The sequence below is a fragment of the Protomyctophum bolini genome (assembly GCF_963924005.1).
Source record: "Protomyctophum bolini genome assembly, chromosome: 18".
Taxonomy (NCBI): domain Eukaryota; kingdom Metazoa; phylum Chordata; class Actinopteri; order Myctophiformes; family Myctophidae; genus Protomyctophum; species Protomyctophum bolini.
This window is the reverse complement of record NC_137879.1, coordinates 13,944,080-13,963,533: the sequence shown is the minus strand read 5'-3', so window position 1 is coordinate 13,963,533 and position 19,454 is coordinate 13,944,080. Positions and strand designations below refer to the sequence as shown.

Genomic DNA, 19,454 nt, shown 5'->3' with positions numbered 1-19,454 from the left:
TTTGCCATAGGTCTTAATGGGTTAAATGACAATAAATCAGATGGTAAGTTCCGCAAGAAAACAATTATAGCGTCTGTGTCCACTGATTGCATCCAGTGTACAAACACTTATGCGGTCATTCAAAAGAAGGTCACATGCATGACCTTGCAACCTGATTAATTTAGTGCGCTGGTTCTGAACCTCTGGTCCGGGGACCACATGTGTTCCTTGAGGGGGTTCCAGGTGGTCCCCAACTAAATGATGGAGAGTTGGTAACCAAATGGACCCTTATGACTATTGAGAGTGTAAAATGAAACCAAATGGACCCTTAGAATAGTTAAATTACCGGTATTGTTAAACATCTGCATTACATAATTTTCAAGAGGTCTAGACAATTTGATAATTAGAATAATTGTTATTCTGTCAACGTTTGCCTGTTATCTCTCCTAATGGTCACACATCAATACAGAATGGAATTGTGGACAAAATCTTATCCAACAGTTTTTGGGTCTGAGAGGCTAAATCTCATCAAATGGTGGTCCGTGGCTCAAATGCCGAGTAAATAATGGTCCTTGATATGAAAATGTAGTGTTTAGGAATACAAAACAAAAGTGTGGGACGCCAATTTCATCCAATCAGGGGAGAATATATAGGATAATGGGATTAACAATGGAACACTTGAACTGGAACATTGTAAAATTGAAGCTGATTATCTCTCTCCTGATTGGATTAAATCGGTATATTGAACTGAAAAAGCGTATTGTATTTTTTTTAAATAGCTGGAGAGACACTTACCTATACATGATTAAACATTACAAGGTACTGTACGTTTGATTACATTGAATAGTGACCCCCATCATGTTTCAATATTTAATCAAGTAGAAGAAATAACCTAATGCAACATCTCCCTTTCATCTGTCTGAAATACAAATGTGTATTTTGAAAAGAAACCTGCCCCTCGCCTTTTTAAACTGAAAATCAGCCTTGCATTTTCATTTTCACTTCCGTGCTGCACACGGGAGGGGGCTTTGATGTGTTTCTGAAGGTTATTTACCAAGTCAGAGGCACATAGTTTTGTTTTTTTATCAAATAGTACTAGACGACTCATTAATTTAATTTCACTCCTCGGATCTCAAATGAATCCACGCCGGCTTTAGAAGGAGTTTAATTGACCATATAGTCAAATAACCAAGTGAAGAAAACTGCACGTTATCTTTGTAGGTTATTCTGCCGATAGTTGACAGCGACTTAAGAATTTACAAAGTGACGCGCTGTGAGCTTAGATCTGCTATTTCTTTAAATAGCCAACGCTAAAATCCACCACATGGGGACTCGAACCACACTTTGAAAACCACTGATTTAGATGCACGAGACAGGTGGGCACGGGAGCTAGACCTCTCCCCGCTCCACTGAAGGTGGCATGTTGCTTTAAATGAATCCAGCAGCATGATAAATAACATTCCCGCTATCTGACATTTAGGATGGATGCTGTTGAATTTTGAAGCTTTTTGTGCTAGAAATTACAATAAGCTGCGAGCAGTTTTTCCCCCCACCTTCTTTCAGCAAACATGCCAGGCCCTCTTGTCTAGCTCCCCTTTTTTTGCTTCCTTCCATGAGTAAATATCCCTTTTTTATAGTTCCCTACAATACTGTAAATACATTAAAAACAAGAGAATGTCAAATAAAAAATATGAGTGAATAAGAAATTCTATAAACAAGAACAAAAAACAAACTTTTAAGAATTAGTGAATATAGCAGATCCACAAGCTCCCAAAAGCTTGGCAGTAAATTAGTTGAGTCACAATGTAAAAAGTGTGTGAACCACCGACAGATATATAAGCTAGACTCTAGTTTATATTATACAGTATCTGCTCAGAAAGGCTAAATTACCTCACGTTGACCCGTGGTGCTCAATCTAAAGCCATAGTGTTGTTTGTTTAATCCATTCTGGACGGGAACCCCTTTTGGTGTTTTAACTAAGCATGTATGTTATACCTTAGCTATTGAAAAATAACAGATCTACAAGCTCATAGCTTGTAGGTCTGCTATTGCCTATTTTTGAAAAATCGTGAAAATGCGTCACAATTCTTTGAATATATTCTTTCAGAAGACTTTTTTTCCCGACGTCAGGCCTAAATATGAATGATGGGACTAAACAAGTTTCATATTGACACTGTCCGGTGGAAACCTTCTATGTCCAAAAACTGTTACTTTTCAGGAAATGAAAAATAACAGTGGATCCAAAATAGTTATTATTTATTTAGTCACAAGCTCTTGTGACTATCCCTTGAGCAAGCTGGCAGGATTAGATCAATGGTAAAAAGAGGAAAGTTACACAGTGCTTTCACTTATACTTTCAGAATATTTTAAATATAGTGAAAATAGCTGGTCTACAAGCTCACAAGTGTTGTGAGCTTGTTTTCTGACCGACAGCAACGATATTTGGAGTAAAACAAGAAATCAAGGCTTGGGGAAAAGGAAAAAGTGTTGAAGAAATCAATGAGCAGATCAATCTCAATTTCAGCCAGGCGTAGTTTGTTGTGCTTTTTTTTTTATTCACTGGGTTTGAGCTCCCCTCAGGGAGACTTTGGAGAGTGATTCCACAAAAGCAACAATTACATGGATTTGACCTGAACTTTACCCGCCGCTCGCAACGCCTCATTCCTGTCTCTTATTGGACCAGAGCCGAGCTCACCGGGTAAAATTTGGGGCCATTAAGACCTGAGGCCGATTCTACAAATGCCTTCTAAATCAGTAGTTCTCAAATTCTGTTGAGCCAGGCACCCCCTAAATGACATGTAGGCCTATTTGGACTCACCCCCGCCTCCCAACTTTTGATGCTTTTGTTGATCACGTAGTAGGGTGTTAAATTATGAAAACAAAAAGTGAGATGAGAGGTTTCTGCCCGACACCGCCGACAGCGACATTATTAGATGTGCGTTTGCACACGCCGGGTGCTGTATGTACACGACATCTTCACCTTTCATGGCTCAGTCAGTGCTGTTAATGGTCTCTTCCCTCCTCATATAGAAGGGTTATAATAGCCCCGAGGTAGTAGCGGGCAGATGGCTGCTTAATAACGTATAGTGCTGTAATTGATGAGAACTTAAATGCTCCGCTCTTCTCACTCCCTCTCGCGCTGTATTGGCCCCTCGCTGTGTAAAAGCACAGCCATGCTCGTTAATGGAACTATAGCTTTTGAAATGGACTCATTTGTGAGAGCTTACCATTGCTTTTAAATGGACCCGCACTCACACGCAAGTTGACCCTTTAAAGGTGGCCTTTTGTACTGTGCACTGTGTTTTTACTGAGCACTAAGTGTTCGCAGTTCGCACCTGCATCAATCGGATGTGTCTGAAACCACTTTGAACCTCACGGTCCTGTTAGGAAAAAACGTCAAACATTACTAGTGCTATAAAATGAACCCAAGTGTCAATCCGACTGTCTGTCGTCATCGTTTTTTTCAGTTTCAGTGGGTTGACCAATCGAACTTGCTCATGGACATTGACCATAGGGAGCAAGGAAGTAAAGCGATTATTCGTGAGCTAACGTCCGGTTAAGGCCCGGAGTAATTGTTGCCCCTTAAATTAGGCACCTCACGTTAAAAGTCCATAGACTTGGCTGCCTTTCGAGTTTTGTTAAAAGTGGTCTAAACAAACGTTAAAGGCCATAGATTTGGCTACCATATGACATATTTCCAAAAGCTAGGCATTGGAGGGGCTAGCCACCTAAAACATTGTCATGAATTCAAGGTTTCATGTGTGAGTAGATAGGAAAAAAGGTCCTTTTGGGGGTGAACTATTCCTTTGAACTTAAGAATGAGTGATTAGACTGGAATAGAATAGGTGCAATCTGATTATCATACATTCCTGTCACATGGACAAGCTCCTTGATATTACCAGAGACAGACAGACACACACACACACACACACACACACACACACACACACACACACACACACACACACACACCAGCAGCACATTATTATATTCAAATTAAGAGTTAATCCACAGCATTATCCCCACTTGCTACTATATCACAAATAGGTTTATATTTAGGATTAATGCACCAGGACTCAAAGCATAGTGCTGCTCTTAAGAGATGTACTGTACTATAGTACAGTAAATGATAGTTTAGGTATACCCCAGCAAGATTCGGCTACTATATACCTGCCGTTCTATAGAACCTGAATCTATTTTGTTACAATAAATGTCTTAAAGGCAGGCCAGACAGAACGACTCACAGTGACTAGTTGTTTTCATTCCAAAATGCACGATTGAATCTTTTCAAGATTAAACACCAGACAGATGAAGGTGAGGTGAGTGCGTTTTGAAATATGACTCTCAGCCGATGCTATTTTTATGAAGTACAAGAGGAGGGAACATTTCAAAATTGTCCCTGTACTGTACTTCAATAACCCCACGTATAATACAGACGAGGATGAGAAACTAATAGGAATCTATTCTCAGGTGATACAGTGAAATCTAAAGAAAAGATGTGCAGTATTGCCACTTCAGTGACGCTTGCGGCACTCGACTTCGTCTCATTCCTTACCGCATCACTGTCGTGGCAATAATCACGTTAAACCACACCCTCTCGTGTAATATTGCTTAAATATAATCCACCACACACACTTGACCACTTTTAGTTTTACTTTAAAAAATGAAATAATAAGGGCTTGTTGATGGGCTATTGCCGCTGCATTTCCCCCGAATGTCATAAATTAAAGGTAGGATAATCATTTATTGGGGGAAAAAAATATTTTTAAATTAAAGTTTAAATGGGGAGATACAAGGTTTCTGCCCAACGACTTCAATGGCATTGAAAGAATTCTGTGGTTTCATGTACATCGATTATGTATTTTATCCTTATAGCACATGAGCTATCAGATCTTACAATTGTAACGGACTCCAGTCCATATGCAGTCGTATACCTTTTTATAGCCACGCCAGTGTACTGTGCATGTACAGTAATCAGCTGACATGGAATGGATGGCATGCTGCCAGGTGGTGGGCAGCATGCCACAGTCCTAATCCATTAGAGTGTTTGAAAGGAGGCATTCAACCTGGTGTCAATACTGTATGTTGGGTCATCAGGCCATTACAGGTGAAAATGTTCACGACTGACACAAAAAGTTAAAAAAAACGTTTTCAGAAGCTTTCGATATTCGTCGAACCACTTGGAACCCCAGTGTCCATATTCCGGGGGGAGCTCACAATGAGTTGTATTTACGATTGCATCGTGAGCTTGTAGATCTGCTATTTTTGACGATATTTTATATATGAAGATATTTGGGAAAAGTCGTCAAAGTTACAGTTGTAAGTCAAGTCCAGCTTGTGCGTGTGTGCGTGCGTGCGTGCGTGCGTGCGTGCGTGCGTGTGTGTGTGTGTGTGTGTGTGTGTGTGTGTGCGCGCGCGCTGCTACAACACGGCTTTGCTTGGCATGCTAATCCGACAGACAATTAGAGCTTAATGCAGCACACTTGAGCTCATCACAAATCCAATAGCAATCAGCTCTGTCCTTGGCACCAACATGGCGGCCACATTCACATATTGATCAGCCGGTACGTGGCTGATCAAAAGCGTGCTGCTCGTTGTTTTACAGCATCGATTGGCCGCGAACAAGAGAAGCCATTTTCAGCTCAATCTCGGCGTCGAGTCTATTTGGACTCCATGTGTTTTAACTCACCTTTTAAGTAGTCACAGAATATTCATTTCACTACGATCGCACACCGGATGGTCGGTAATGAGAGAGCCGCTAAGTTGTACGTTTCTGGGAAAATAAAATCGGTTTGTGCCAATGTAAGTCCAGGCGCTTTTCAAGCACCTGGCAAGAAAAAGATCACTCACTGCACCTTTAACAGTGTACCCCCAGCCTGAACTACACAGTGCGGTATAAACTCACAAATCATACAAGTGGAAATGACTAAATCAATTTGTCTCTGTGTGTGAGTAATGTGGGTCACACTACGCAGCCCCCCCATAACGTGTGCGTCCCCCCCAGGCTGTGGATTCCCATGGATACACCCCCGATGTAGCTGCATTGATATTTAGTATTGATTTGTGGGTTCATACTGAAATCGCCAGAGGGTGTAGATTTACTGCACATGAGCACTGCTATTGTTTTCTCCCTCTCTCTCTCTCTCTCTCTCCCTCCCTCCCTCCCTCCCTCCCTCCCTCCTCTCACTCTCTCTGCCATGGTCTCACGTGCACTCTCGTATGCTCACGTACGTGCACGGCACTCTCCCACCCTCATATGGACTATTCTCTCTCTTGTTCTCCGACTCTACAATCTACAATGGTTTCGTACACTCTCAATCCCCTTTTCACCAAAATAACGTTGGTTCTAGAACTGGTTCCGTTCTAGATTCTTGGAACCGTGGCGCTTTAATTCACGGAACCGTGGCAGCCATTTTTTGGTTCCAGTTCTGAACCAACTTTTAGGGTTCTGAACCAATTCATTTTCAGTGGAAACACTCTGAACTGGTTCAATATTAGGCAGTGGTTCAACCCCGGTGGAAAAGGGGGGGCCTGTTACAGACCTGTAAGGGTTCATTTCGTACACTCTCAGAGTTACAGACCAGTAAGGGTTAATTTGGTTCATTTCATACACTCTCGGAGTTACAGTCCTAATGAAATGTTCTGTCTTATAGATTCTTTTTTTAAGGGGGGGGGGGGGGGGGGGGGTCTGATTCGCAGAAACCTGCCTTAGTTAAAATGCAGAGGATGAGAGGTTTAAGCCCAAACGCGTCGTTAATTAAACCCCAGCACTAGAATACTGATGACCACGGGATCAATGGCTGAATAATTGCTTGTCATACACATAATGACAGGAGCCATTTTCTACCTGACTTCTGATTAGCTTTAATTCAATGAAGCTGTTGATCTGCCGCAGAACAAATGGTGCCTCTGTCTGTTTTCTTTTTCTTCTCCTTTCCCCGATTTACAGACGTTTTGCCGAAGGCGAAAGTATCCTCATGTGTCCGACTCTATTTACTTTAAATTGGCAGAAAATGATGAACCCCCTGCTGTTAGGGAAAGTATGTTAAGCTCTTCTTAGGCAGTTCACCCTTGAGAGTAGGGTTCGTTCGGAGGCACAGATGCGCCTCCCACCACAACGGCGTAATTAGTATTTTTTTAATATAACCATTATGATTTATTATAGGCGTGTGGAAGAGCCCCGGACAGTGTTTAACTCTTGACTGTTCGGGAAAAACGGGCCATTCATAATATTTCGATGCTGCTACATTTTGCACTTTTACTCGAGAAAAACGTTAACAAGGACTTGTTAATAGAGTATTTTTACATTGTGGTATTGCTACTCTTTCCTGAATAGAAAATATGCATACTTATTCCCAGTGGTGGAAAAAGTACTTGCATATTTTACTTAAGTAAAAGTATCAATACTGCAATGTAGAAATACTCTTTGTACCAAATGTACTCATTGTGCAGAATGTACAAATAATTCATCTGCAAATTTCAAATGACTGAAGTGGTTAATGTATTATGTTTTGTAATAGTAATCAAAATCTACAAAGTAACTACAGTACTGAAGTTTTCATATAATTGTCGTGGAGTAAAAGTACAGCATTTAGTGGAGTAGACACTAAATGTAAAGTAATTGTACTTGATTACTTTCCACCACCGGAGGTGTTTCCCCCCCCGCTGAGTGCATCGGCGCGCTGTGTCCCAGCGTGTGGTCTTCATGTGGCTCTCTGCTGTCTCGCTGCTCCATGTCCTCACCCGTTCTGCCCCGTTGTCTCCCTGTTGCAGCAGCTCATGAGGGAGCGCCAGCAGATGGCCAGCCGTCCCTTCGCCTCGGTGGCGGTGGCGCTGGACGCCGACGCTGCCGGCGGAAAGAAGCAGGAGCTGCCACTGTCGCCCCCTGGAGTTGACGTGAGTATTACTATACCTACCACGTTCCCTTACGCCTCAGGACTCAGACTGCAGGTGCTGTATGAGAGATTAAAGGTATAGACCAGGGCGAGTGATTGGTTAAAATGTTGTGTTAATTAAGCCATTAAGACCGGGAAAGCATCTCTGTCATTTTAGATCTGAACCACCTTTAACCATTATTTTATACTTTGACTATTCGTGCCGCGCTATTTTTGAAAAATCATGAACATTATTTTGTGCCATTCTTTGAATATGGCTATTTTAAAACTGACATTTTTAACTATAACTTTGCTTCTGGGGGGTCCCTGGAACAACTTATTTTGAGATGGGCAGTAGTGGCCAAATATAATTTTGGGGTCCTTTTACATGAAAAGGTTTGAGCACCACTAATATAGTTTTTTTCCAGAAAACTATTAGGATTTAGAAGACATTTGTGGAAAGCATTTTCAGGTCGGGATACCAATTATATCCAATGGGGAGAGGGAACTCACACAGGATACCGATTTAAACAAGTGGAAAATGTCAAACCTTTCATATTATGCCTCGTGTTGTTCCTCCCACATAATCGTATTCCTTCAAGATGGGGTCGAGTTTGTTTGGACTGGTCTCAAGTTGTACAGTGTTTTACACCGTTTTGGGCTGTTACCACCTAACGTTGTGATATTTACTGATGCGAAGTTAATGTACCAACTGTCATGGCATTTATTATAATTTCACACCGACAGTTTTGGATTAGGATCTCTGGATTCTGATCTCTGGATTCAACCGTAGGCATACTTCACATACAGGCAGACCTTTTCTGGTATCAGGTGGGGGACCCACTTGGTATCAGGTGGGGGGCCCACTTGGTATCAGGTGGGGGGCCCACTTGGTATCAGGTGGGGGGCCCACTTGGTATCAGGTTGGGGGCCCACTTGGTATCAGGTGGGGGGCCCACTTGCAATACCCTTGTGGGCCACCAGTGGGCCCCCGGCCCACAGGTCGAGAACCCCCATTAGCACCCTGTTGGCAACCAGCTGAAGGTCAACTATATGAAGAAACTAATTACCTTTCATAAAGGTTAATTGACGGACATCTGGCATCGTTTAAGCTGTTTAACATATGCTAATGACCGTTCAACACAACACTAAAGCCAACCCTATGTCCATATCGCATGTTTGCAGAGGGCCAAACGCATACGACTCCAAAACCATTCCTATTATTTATTTTAATTTTAAAAACTATTTGATGTAGTGTTCTGCTATTTCCACTACTATTGTGCAACACTCTTGTATGATGATAAAGTAGAGCATTCATTTACGAAAGAATATACGAGTAGGCTCGTCTTGAGGTGTTTGATTTAAATATTATATGTCCTCGCCCCCCAAACAAGCAAGTCCTCGCCCCCCAAACAAGCAAGGAAGCAGCCAAGCAGCTATTTAAACTGGTAATGGCTTCCTTAGACATTTGTGTTCGTTCATTCAAAGCCACTTTGCTTCAGAGGTGAAAGTGGAGAGCCTGGCTTCTAATTAAAGCCACTCGTTCCTGTATGCTACGTCGTGTTAAGCTACTGCTGCAGAATAAACCCGAGAGCAAATGTTAATGCTAATGCACACGTGCACCGAAACGCAAGGAGGCTGACAATAAATTATAGACACACCGGTTATTGTTATTACGGTAAACAATGACAACGGCCCGGAAACCAAAATGAACCCTTTCATCCCTGCCAAGTTTATTTTATGTCTTTATTGAATCTGGCAATTTGCCTGCCAATAATTTGAACAGTCAGACATTTTTATTTTCCCTTTCTTTCCCCCATACCAAAGCGTGTTGTTAGTGGTGAAGTGGAGGGGAAGCCGGGTGGGGAGGGTGATATTTGTCGCGATACATTATACTCCTACAGACATTACACAGGAATAAGTGGCATAACGACTACAGGGGTCCTTGAGGGGGTTCCAGGGGGTCCCCGGCAAAATGTGTTATTATACCGTATCTATTTAGAAAAATGCAAATAAAGTGCACAAAGACCCGTCCCGCTCACCGTCTGCACTTGCAATATGAACACTTTTATTAGGCAACGTTTCGTTCAAAGACCTTCTTCAGGCATCCCAACGTAGCTATTCAAAAATACCATGCAGTCTGGGGAAATTATCTGAGATAAATGTATTTTTCTAAATCTGATAACATTGAGGCAGATGGCAGGCGATCTATCCATCTAAAAGAAAATCACACTGGTGTGAAGTGAGGGGCGCGCAGATTTTTTGGCCGCATGTTGATGTTCTACTGTCCGTGAAAAATGAAATCAATGCATTACAATATGTATTTATATCAACGAGATGACTTCTTAACATAATTTACCCTACACAAACATTATAGTCCATAGACTTGGCTGGCACAAAGTTAATCATATTTTATCTTAAACAAACATTAAAGTCCATCGACTTGGCTGCCATATGACAATCTTCAGAAGCCATGCATTGGAGGGACTGGTGGCAGGTGCCCCTCAAAAAAGGAACCATTTTGGGACATACAAGGTTTCCACGTGACAATATGAAGGTCCACAGGTGTGAGATGAGGAAGCCATTTAAGAGCAGACACCTCAGGACTGGACCTGAATGACACAGATGTCCCCATTCAATGTGTTGGCCCGTTCAACATATGGACCCACTAACGGACAGCTAGTGTGATGGATGACACCTGTCAAGAGCTATGCACGCGTGTGCGTGCGACGTGCGTGCGTGCGCGTGTGTGTTTGTATTTCAGTACTATACTTGTGAGGGCCAAATATCCTCACCATTTGAGAAATGGACATTATGACAACAGCAATTGTGTTGGTCCTCACAACAGACATTATTGTAGTCTTTTTGTAGGAATTTAAACTATGAATTTATATTTCACATTTATCCAAAGCATACTGTGCATCACAGTTAACACATTCACATCACACAGACAGTGGAGGAAACAAAACATTAAAATGGGTCTGCGACCCACAAATGGGTCCAGACCCAGTGTTTGGGAACCAGTTGCTACTACTTAAAGGGACATGAAACCCAAGGCTGATTGTATAGTTTGTGTTTCACTACAGCAGGGTAAAACATGGCAGGCTGCATAACACTGACCTTCAAGTGCAGAGTGATGTAAGCAACACAGTTGCATCTAATCAAATTTCCAGTAATAATGGGTGTGTTAGATGTTAGGTGTGTCAACTTGCTGGGCATCATGCTTGCACATTGGCCTCGCCCATGGCTCTGGACATGCCTATGGAAATCGAACACACTCATTAGTGCAGCTGTGTTGCTTATAGTCTGTCATGTTTTTAACCCATTCTGACCGTGAACCCATTTCGGTGTTGGCATCATGTTATGCTTTAGCTATTGAAAAATAGCAGATCTACAAGCTCATAGCACGCCACCGAGTGGCGCGCTACGAGCTTGTAGGTCTGCTATTTTTGAAAAATCGAAGAGCGACTGACATTTTTAGAATCTGATCTCAGGTCAGAATGGGTTAATCAGACCAGTGTGTGTCCTAGTGGAAACCTCGTATGAATCTGATCTCAGGTCAGAATGGGTTAATCTGCTGTAGTTTTTTAACCTGAACTGGAAAACAAACTTCAAAATCAGCCTGCTTATGCTTATTTGAACAGAAAGATATCATTTACCAGCACCTTTAATTTAGCTTGTGTGCAGTGTCCACAGATTTCCCTTTGACAGCAGTAAAGATGTTTACAGTCAGAAGCACGGCATGATGTCCATTTCAAGCCGGCGATGCGTGCACGCCTAGCTTGCGCTCGGAAATCAAATTTGCATCGTAGGTTAGTTCACTTTCGCGAGCGTGGCCAGGGCCTCTCTCCATCGCTATTCATTAGCGTCCATCGCTTCCGCGCTCTTCAAATGGCCCCGCGATGTAATTGTCCTTCCGTGTGTTCCGCGCTACATTTAATTATGTCCCCCCCCACCCCCACCCCTCCCAGAACATCACTACCTGAGCATGTGCAGCGCTGTTAAAGGTTATGTTTGCTGATGGGGTTTATGGACGGAGCCCAGGCATGTTGTCATGCCGAGTCTCTTTGGCGTAACGACGGCATGTTTCTCATAATTATATGATATGGCCCCGAACCATTTCAAATGGAATATGACTATGAATATGAATGTATGTGTGGATGTGTTGTATCTTTAAACCCTGTAATATGTACATAACTGGCCGGGGTCCCCCCGGGCTCCATTGTTTCCCCACTTTGTCCCGATACTGTATCACTGTCGGAAAAGTATCGAATCGGCCCTTATTTGGTCATATCGGTTCATATCGGTATCGGCAAATATGCCAGTCTAACCACAGATCCGACACAGGAGTAAGGGTACACTATAGCAGGTGAATAAAATGTTGGGCCATGTGGAGTTTGCTTTGGAGTTGCCCAAAGTGCACATTTGAGTGAGGAGTCTGCTATAAACACGAGATATATAGCTAGAAGGCTATAAACACTATTCCCGGTCGGTGGACTTTTATTTTTGTATTATTATAAATATTATTCTCTGGTATTGTTATTCGGTATCGGTATCGGCTAACTAAGGAATTGTGGTATCGGGATCGGATTGGAAACGCCAATACACCAAATATCTTTGCCAGCGCGTTTCGACATGTTGTGAGCTTGTAGATGAGCTATTTTCAAACGTTTCGCCTCTTGCCGCAGTGAGTGAGTTAAATGACTTTGGACTGGATCGGTTGTGATTGGATTTCAGATCAGATCCATGTGAGCTTGTATATCTGCCATTTATTTTATAGCCAAAGTACTATAAAACAATAGTTCAAGTGGTTAAAATCTAAAATGTAAAATGACACAGGTGCTTTCCCGGTGTTAATGGGATAACAAATCACCGCTCAGATGGGAGTTAAATGGGAAGAACAAATTAGAGGGGGGGGGGGGGGGGGGGGGATGAGTGTCATTGTGTACACTGTACAGGGTCAGGATGGTTTGTGAGCAGAGCCAATGATGTGTGCATCGCTTAATTTATGCACTTCCTGGACAAATTACAACCGTGATGTGTGTCATCAAAAATGAACCGTTTAATGACTCTGATTACCGATCAGAACTGTCTCCTGGTCCGTAGAGCGTAACGCTCTCCTCTTCAGGGGTCTTCAACATGTTTTCAGAGTGTTGCAGAGTAAAAGTTTTGATAGATTTAATTTAGAGCGTCATCATTGACAATCATCAGTGTTGTATAAATTATTATTGAGCGGTGCACAACACCACTCCAATGACTGGCTTTGTGTGTCCCTATGTGTCTATGTCTGTCTGTTTGGGGTATGAACAGCAATACCGCTGGATGACCTAAAGTGGCGCTGTTGAGCAGCCTACAGGCCCATTCACACTGACACCTATGATCAAAAGAGCGTTGCATCCCTTCAGCCCGTGTCCAGCACGGCTAGTGTTTGTTTACAAGTGAGACAGATGGCCAGCTAAGCTTGTTTGTTACTTTGTGGCTTATTTCTAACCCAAGATGTTTTCAGATGCATATTTTAGCGTGCTAAGTTTAAAATGAGTAACACACAGTCTGGATGTCATCTTGAATGAGATTGCACGTTCCTCCCCAAATACAGCTGATTTTGATTACAGAACTACTCCGTTTTTAGACGTTTTTGTTCAAAGGAAGTCATTACAATTGGAGAAGTGTGAAAAACGTTTCATTTCAATGTTCCCTGCAGTATTTATGACAAACAACATTGCATTAATTCAAGTAGCTACGGCTTCTCTGAAAGTACAAAGTCAAAGTTGTCATTTCGCTACCATGCATCTGACAGAATGTGTGAGTATAACCTGGGCAAAGTTGAAGGATAATACATGTCAACTAGATGCCTCATACTGTGCTGCGCACACACATAGTCGCATACACAGTGACTCACAGTCAGATATTTGACATCTAACATTTCTCTGATGTGTAACATTTTCACTGGTGATTCAAATAGTGTGACAGACAGACAGATTGGTCAAATCAGTTCAGTGGTCACAATTTATCTCTGCGCCAGCTGACGTGTCTGATGTTTATGTCAACTTATGCATCTTATGAAAAGATTTGGTCTACAGCACAGAAGACGGCGCCGGTCGCTGGGTGTTGAGGGAAAATATCGTTGCTGTCGAGCATAAAACTCTTATCTCCATATTCTAACTTTTTTTCATGAACACCATACTTGATCATACATACGTCACACAAAATCATCACAGTAAGCAGATATACAAGCTCGAAATGTGACGTGACGCGTTTTAAGCTTTTGTTGTTTTTTTATCTGAATCCTGAAAAGTAACCGTTTTGGACATATGAGGTTTCCAACCGACGGAGACGATATTATGTTTCAGATCAATAACTCCTGATGATCCTTGATTTATTTGGTAAAACATGTAATTATTATTCAGCTGTGAAGTGCCATCGGTTATGTTCTCTCCCCAGTATCGGTGATCTCCATCACACTTTAGTTATACTAACATGACAAGTTAAGAAACCCTTTAGATGTTCTAACATGACAAGAGAAGAAACCCTTTAGATGTACAGTACTAACATGACAAGAGAAGAAACTTTTTAGATGTACTAACATGACAAGAGAAGAAACTGCACACTCCAGCCTTCATGTGGCTACAACACAGTGAGCACAGATGAAGGCTTTGGCAGAAAGTTGGCATCTACCACTGGAGTGTGATTGCTTCTCTTTTCATACCAACCATTCCTTGCCAACCTACTGACATTAGTCTCTTGAGCAGCTGGGTCTTCAGTATGTCCGTACATGGACAAAAGTGTCTGTGTTAAAGACTTGTTTTACATTAATCCATGGGCTCCTCTTCAAACACCATATCCGGTGAAGAGCATATGTTGCTGGTTTGTAATCAATAAATGGACATATAAGCAATGCTAGACACGGCTAAACATGTGATCTTTTCTGTGGATGTGTGCTTGTGTTTCCAGGGCCCGCCCAAACCCATTGCAATGGAACCCTGTTCTAGTGGGAAAGCTGCAGTGCTGACTGTCATCTTGAGCCTGCCGTCTGGACTCAACGGCTTACCACCCCCTGGACAGTCTGGTAAGAAACACAGTAGAATGGACAAGTTGTTACCACGCAAATGTCCTTGTCCGTGGCACATTTTAGATGTTTTGTTTAACACACCATTTTGTTCCTATTTTGATCATACGACCCAATTACTGAATGTCAGTCTCCAGGTTTTCTTCTGACACTATGACACTATGAATATGTACGAAACTATGGCACATTGAGTCTACTAGTACTAGTGGTTCTCAAATGTTTTATTTGCAAGGAATGGTTCCATTTGTACACTCTCAGAGTTACAGATCTGTTCATGTTCATTCAGGGCTATCTCATGTGCTTCTGTTAATATTATTCTCCGCTCATTATGTATGCAAAGATAATCGCCACAAGCTACATGGCGATGAACCCTGAATACAATGCTTTTCCCAAGGAGCTTTCTGGGGGAAAGGGGGTTGTGTGCATTACTTCTAGTTGTCAGTAATTCCATTCATTTGATGGATCAAATCAGTCAATAATAGCGTGGGAACATGACCTGGGGAAAATGACTTTACTGTACATCATGTGCCACACTAGCCGCCTCCAGCTACAGAAACAGGAGATAGACTCCTGACCCATGGGGCCACATGCTACATACTTTAACGTGTTACTCTCTATATCTTGGGCTATAAGTGCGATGTGAAGAGATTATACCTTTCAGAGTGCACTCCAACATATCAACATGGCCATCTAAAAGCCTTCCGACTTACTGTACAGTATATCAAGCTCATCGCCACCGCCATCTAAAAGCCTTCTGACTCGCTGCAGTATATCAAGTGGCTTGTTTCTCGCCAAGATTCTCCAAGCAGAAGATCACACCCCCGAGCAAGTGTATGGATGGCATATTATTACTTGGCCTCTAAAGGGGGATAGACACTTTAGAGGCCAACACACACATAATTTTTCAGAATTACTTTCTCAGAGGTAAACTGAGGTAAACCGTTAAATTAAAATTAAATCCTTAAGTTTGATAAACTACAGCCTAATTATATCCTGTGTGTGTGTGTGTGTGTGTGTGTGTGTGTGTGTGTGTGTGTGTGTCCTTTTCCCACCCTCGCAGGAATCTCCATTGCCTGTGCGCTGATAGACACGTCACAGCATAAGCCCATGGACTATAAGGACAAGTCCCAGGGACTGAAGAACCGCAAGGCTCACCCCCCGTCGCACCAAGGCACCTGTGTCTGAGCGGACACGCACACACAAACCTCTCCACCGCATGGCCTGCCCCGAGGTGTGTGGCGGTGTGCGGGGGGAAGGGACTGAACTGTAGCCGCTTAGCACCGCAGGGTTTCCCAGGCGGAAGACAAAGGAGGGCAACCAGGGGCAACGCAGAGCCTTAATTTTACTGCTCTGGTCGCGGTTCGGTGTCGCACAAGCGAGAACGAGGCCTGAGAATAGACGTAACTGTAAGCTCACGACGCGTCCAGTGTCGTGAGCTTACAGGCCTGGCTGTTATCGGCCCCGTTCTCGTCCGTGCGGCGAAAGTACGGACGTGGGAGGGGGGCGTAAACGCACGCTTTCACCGCTGACCGAAACCTTGAGCGTTCCTGCCTCGCCATCTTTCCACCGTCTCCCTCCTCCCTCTGTAATTGGCTCACGACCCCGACGCTCGACCCCACCAACACCAACACCACCATAACGTACATCTTTCTTTTCCAATTTGACCTCTGTGGATTTATTTTATTCACTTCTTTTTCTTTTGGTCTGGAAGCTGCTGCTGCTCCTCCCATCCACCGTCCCCAACCTGCGGGGGGGAAAGCCTCTCCTCCCTGACCCCTGACCCCTGACCTGTGAACTTTGGGGGAAAACGTCGACGTTTGTTAACCATTGGCGGCGTCCGCTGGATTAACCCCTCGACACAACCACTGACCCCCCCAAAAAACGGGAGTCTGCACGCGAGAGAAACCGACCAATGAATAAGCTCCTTCATGCCACTCAGAGCTGTGTGTGTGTCTGTGTGCGTGCGTGTGTTTGTGTCTGTGTGTGTTTACGTGCGTGTGTGTGTATGTGCACGTTCTTTCTTTACTATACTTGTGAGTATCCAAATGTTCCCACAAGTATCATAGAATTTGAGAAATCGACCTCACAAAGAAATTGTTGATTACACATTTAGAGGCACATTTACACTTTTGCGGTCAGAAATAATATGCAGAAATAAATATATCCTTGGTTGCGTGCAAATGAAAAATAGCTGATCTACAAGCGCTTGCTGAGGCGTGTTGTTTGAGCCTGTAGATCAACTATTTTCGGCTTCAGATTTAGGGACAATAATGGCACAGATTATTTTTAATGGCATTCCTCACAAGTATAGCAATACAAACGTGTGTGTGTGTGTGTGTGTGTGTGTGTGTGTGTGTGTGTGTGTGTGTGTGTGTGTGTTCGTTCATCTACTTTTACGTTGCCGACTAATGCTGTTCTAAAGCCTTAGATTTTACTTCTATGTCACACAACTCTGCTGTCGCTGCATGGACTGAATTTTCTCTCCTGCCTTTTTTTTCCTCGAGGGAACGGCGGACAGATCACAGTTACAGTTGGAGGCATTTTCAAGGTCTTTCTGCCCCCACACCACCAACTCCACCACCTGCTAAAAGAAAAAAAAACTTCCCCCACAATCTCCTGTACATACAGTGACAGTACCATGAATATACCTTCCACCCAGCCAAGCTGAAGCAAAAAGTCTGTATTTTCCCGGGGCGGAATGCGTCGTATACACGCACAAGTCGGCCCGAGGCAAAACATGACTGCAACCCCGTAGCTGAATGTTTGAGGCAAAAGACGGCAAATCACGGTGGGGGAGAACGCGACCGGCTCAGACCATCGTCTCTGGTTTAACCTAAAAGCCTGGAAGCTTTCGAACTCTGCGGAGGGAAGAAAAAGAGACACTTTAAAACGGTGCAACTTGAGGTTCCTGCTGTTAATGAATTGGCAGTGGACCCTGATGTACAATAGTAAGTTATGTATAACCCAGAGGATCACAGCAACTCTAGAAATGCAATGGTTGTTGTTTTTATATATATATATATAAATAATGGTACGGTACAGATTTGTGATTTTTTTTTTGTTCTCGTATTATTCACGCTGCTGCCAACCACTCGGATCAAGGACTTGAGAGGTGATGTTTTGACTTGCTGTGGCGTTCGTTAGGACACGGTTCAGAAGAAGTGTTCCCCAAAATGTTTTTGGCACGAGACAGAAAAGATTGGTGTGTCTCCTTCCGCGACCCAAACTTAGAAATGTTATGAAGACTTATTTCAAAATGAGTATTATATGACTTTTTTTTTTTTTTTCAGAATTTCAAAAGACAGATTTTTTATTTATTTCTGAATTATTTTATTTTTGAAATATTTTGGAAAGAAATAACAATAATTATAAAGGGAATCAAATAATAAAAACAAAATTATATGTACTCATAAAAATGTGTCTTTGTCTGGAACATGGGTCCCGATGACTGCCGAGCCATAGTTTGGGAACCAGTGGACATCTAGATCTGAACCACAAAGATAATCTTTTTTACCCTCACTTATTTAGTTGTTTTTTATTGAAACCAGTGGTTCTCAATATTAGTTAATATAGCGTTTAATCACCTTAACCCTATTTTATACTCCGGCTATTGACAAATAGTCGATCTACAAGCTTGTTAGATCTGCTATGTTTGAAAAATAATCTTACGAAAAATGTTGGAATAACGTAGAATTCACTTCTGGCCGGTACCTGGCCCCAAGTATTTTCAGATGGGAGTATGCGGCTAAATACATATCAATGTGGAGGTCCTTGAGTTGAAGAAGTTTGAGAACCATTGATTTTCACCAATGCTAACTTAATGCTAGAGAGAGAGAGAGAGAGAGAGAGAGAGAGAGAGACAGAGAGAGTGTGCAGTGGACCCTACAGAGCAAAACAATGTGAATCTCTTTTGTTGCTATGAATTTCTGCTGGGTTATTATTTTAATTTCAATGTCTTTAATTTGGATCATGTTTTGTTTCACAGAATATGGCAAGAAAAGATTTATCATGTCAGTTGCTGCAGGCCTTGTCACCTGTTTAACTACCATATTATGATATTATATAAAAGTGGAAAAAATATCTTTTACACTACAGTAAGAGAGCATTTCTGTATTATTATTTTTGTTTGTTTTGATATTTGATGGATTCCTGTGTAGTACCACGTTTCAATTGACTATCCTTGACTGATAAAAGAAAAGAAAATTGATGTCCAGTATTCTTTGTTTATTTTTTATCGTTTCTGAGTTTTGCATCTATATGGACTATACGGGCATTGCTTACTCTGTTAAAAAGTGTTCAATGATGATGCATTTCATTCATACGGATAGTATTCAAGCTATTGTTTATTATTATTATAATTATAATTATTATAATTTTATTATTGTAGGTTGTTTTTATATATAAAGTAAAGCCTGTAACAGTGTTATTACACGGGAATCAGTCTCTCACTGTAACATGTTTAAAAATGATGAGTAGAAAAGAAATCATATCATTAATATTCAATGTATTTTAAAAACTTGGAAAACATGCCAGAA

The 19,454-nt window shown here is 42.2% G+C and overlaps 1 protein-coding gene across 1 annotated transcript in view; it reads left to right on the top strand.

Moving 5' to 3' along the window:
* atrnl1b (attractin-like 1b) overlaps positions 1-19,021 on the top strand; it is a 93,826-nt gene extending 74,805 nt beyond the window's left edge. The window contains exons 27-29 of the mRNA XM_080789626.1: positions 7,753-7,875; positions 14,805-14,919; positions 15,980-19,021. Coding sequence (XP_080645752.1) covers positions 7,753-7,875; positions 14,805-14,919; positions 15,980-16,104 — 363 coding nt within the window. The 3' untranslated portion in view covers positions 16,105-19,021. The remainder of the gene's footprint in view (positions 1-7,752; positions 7,876-14,804; positions 14,920-15,979) is intronic.
* The last annotated feature ends 433 nt before the right edge of the window (positions 19,022-19,454 follow it).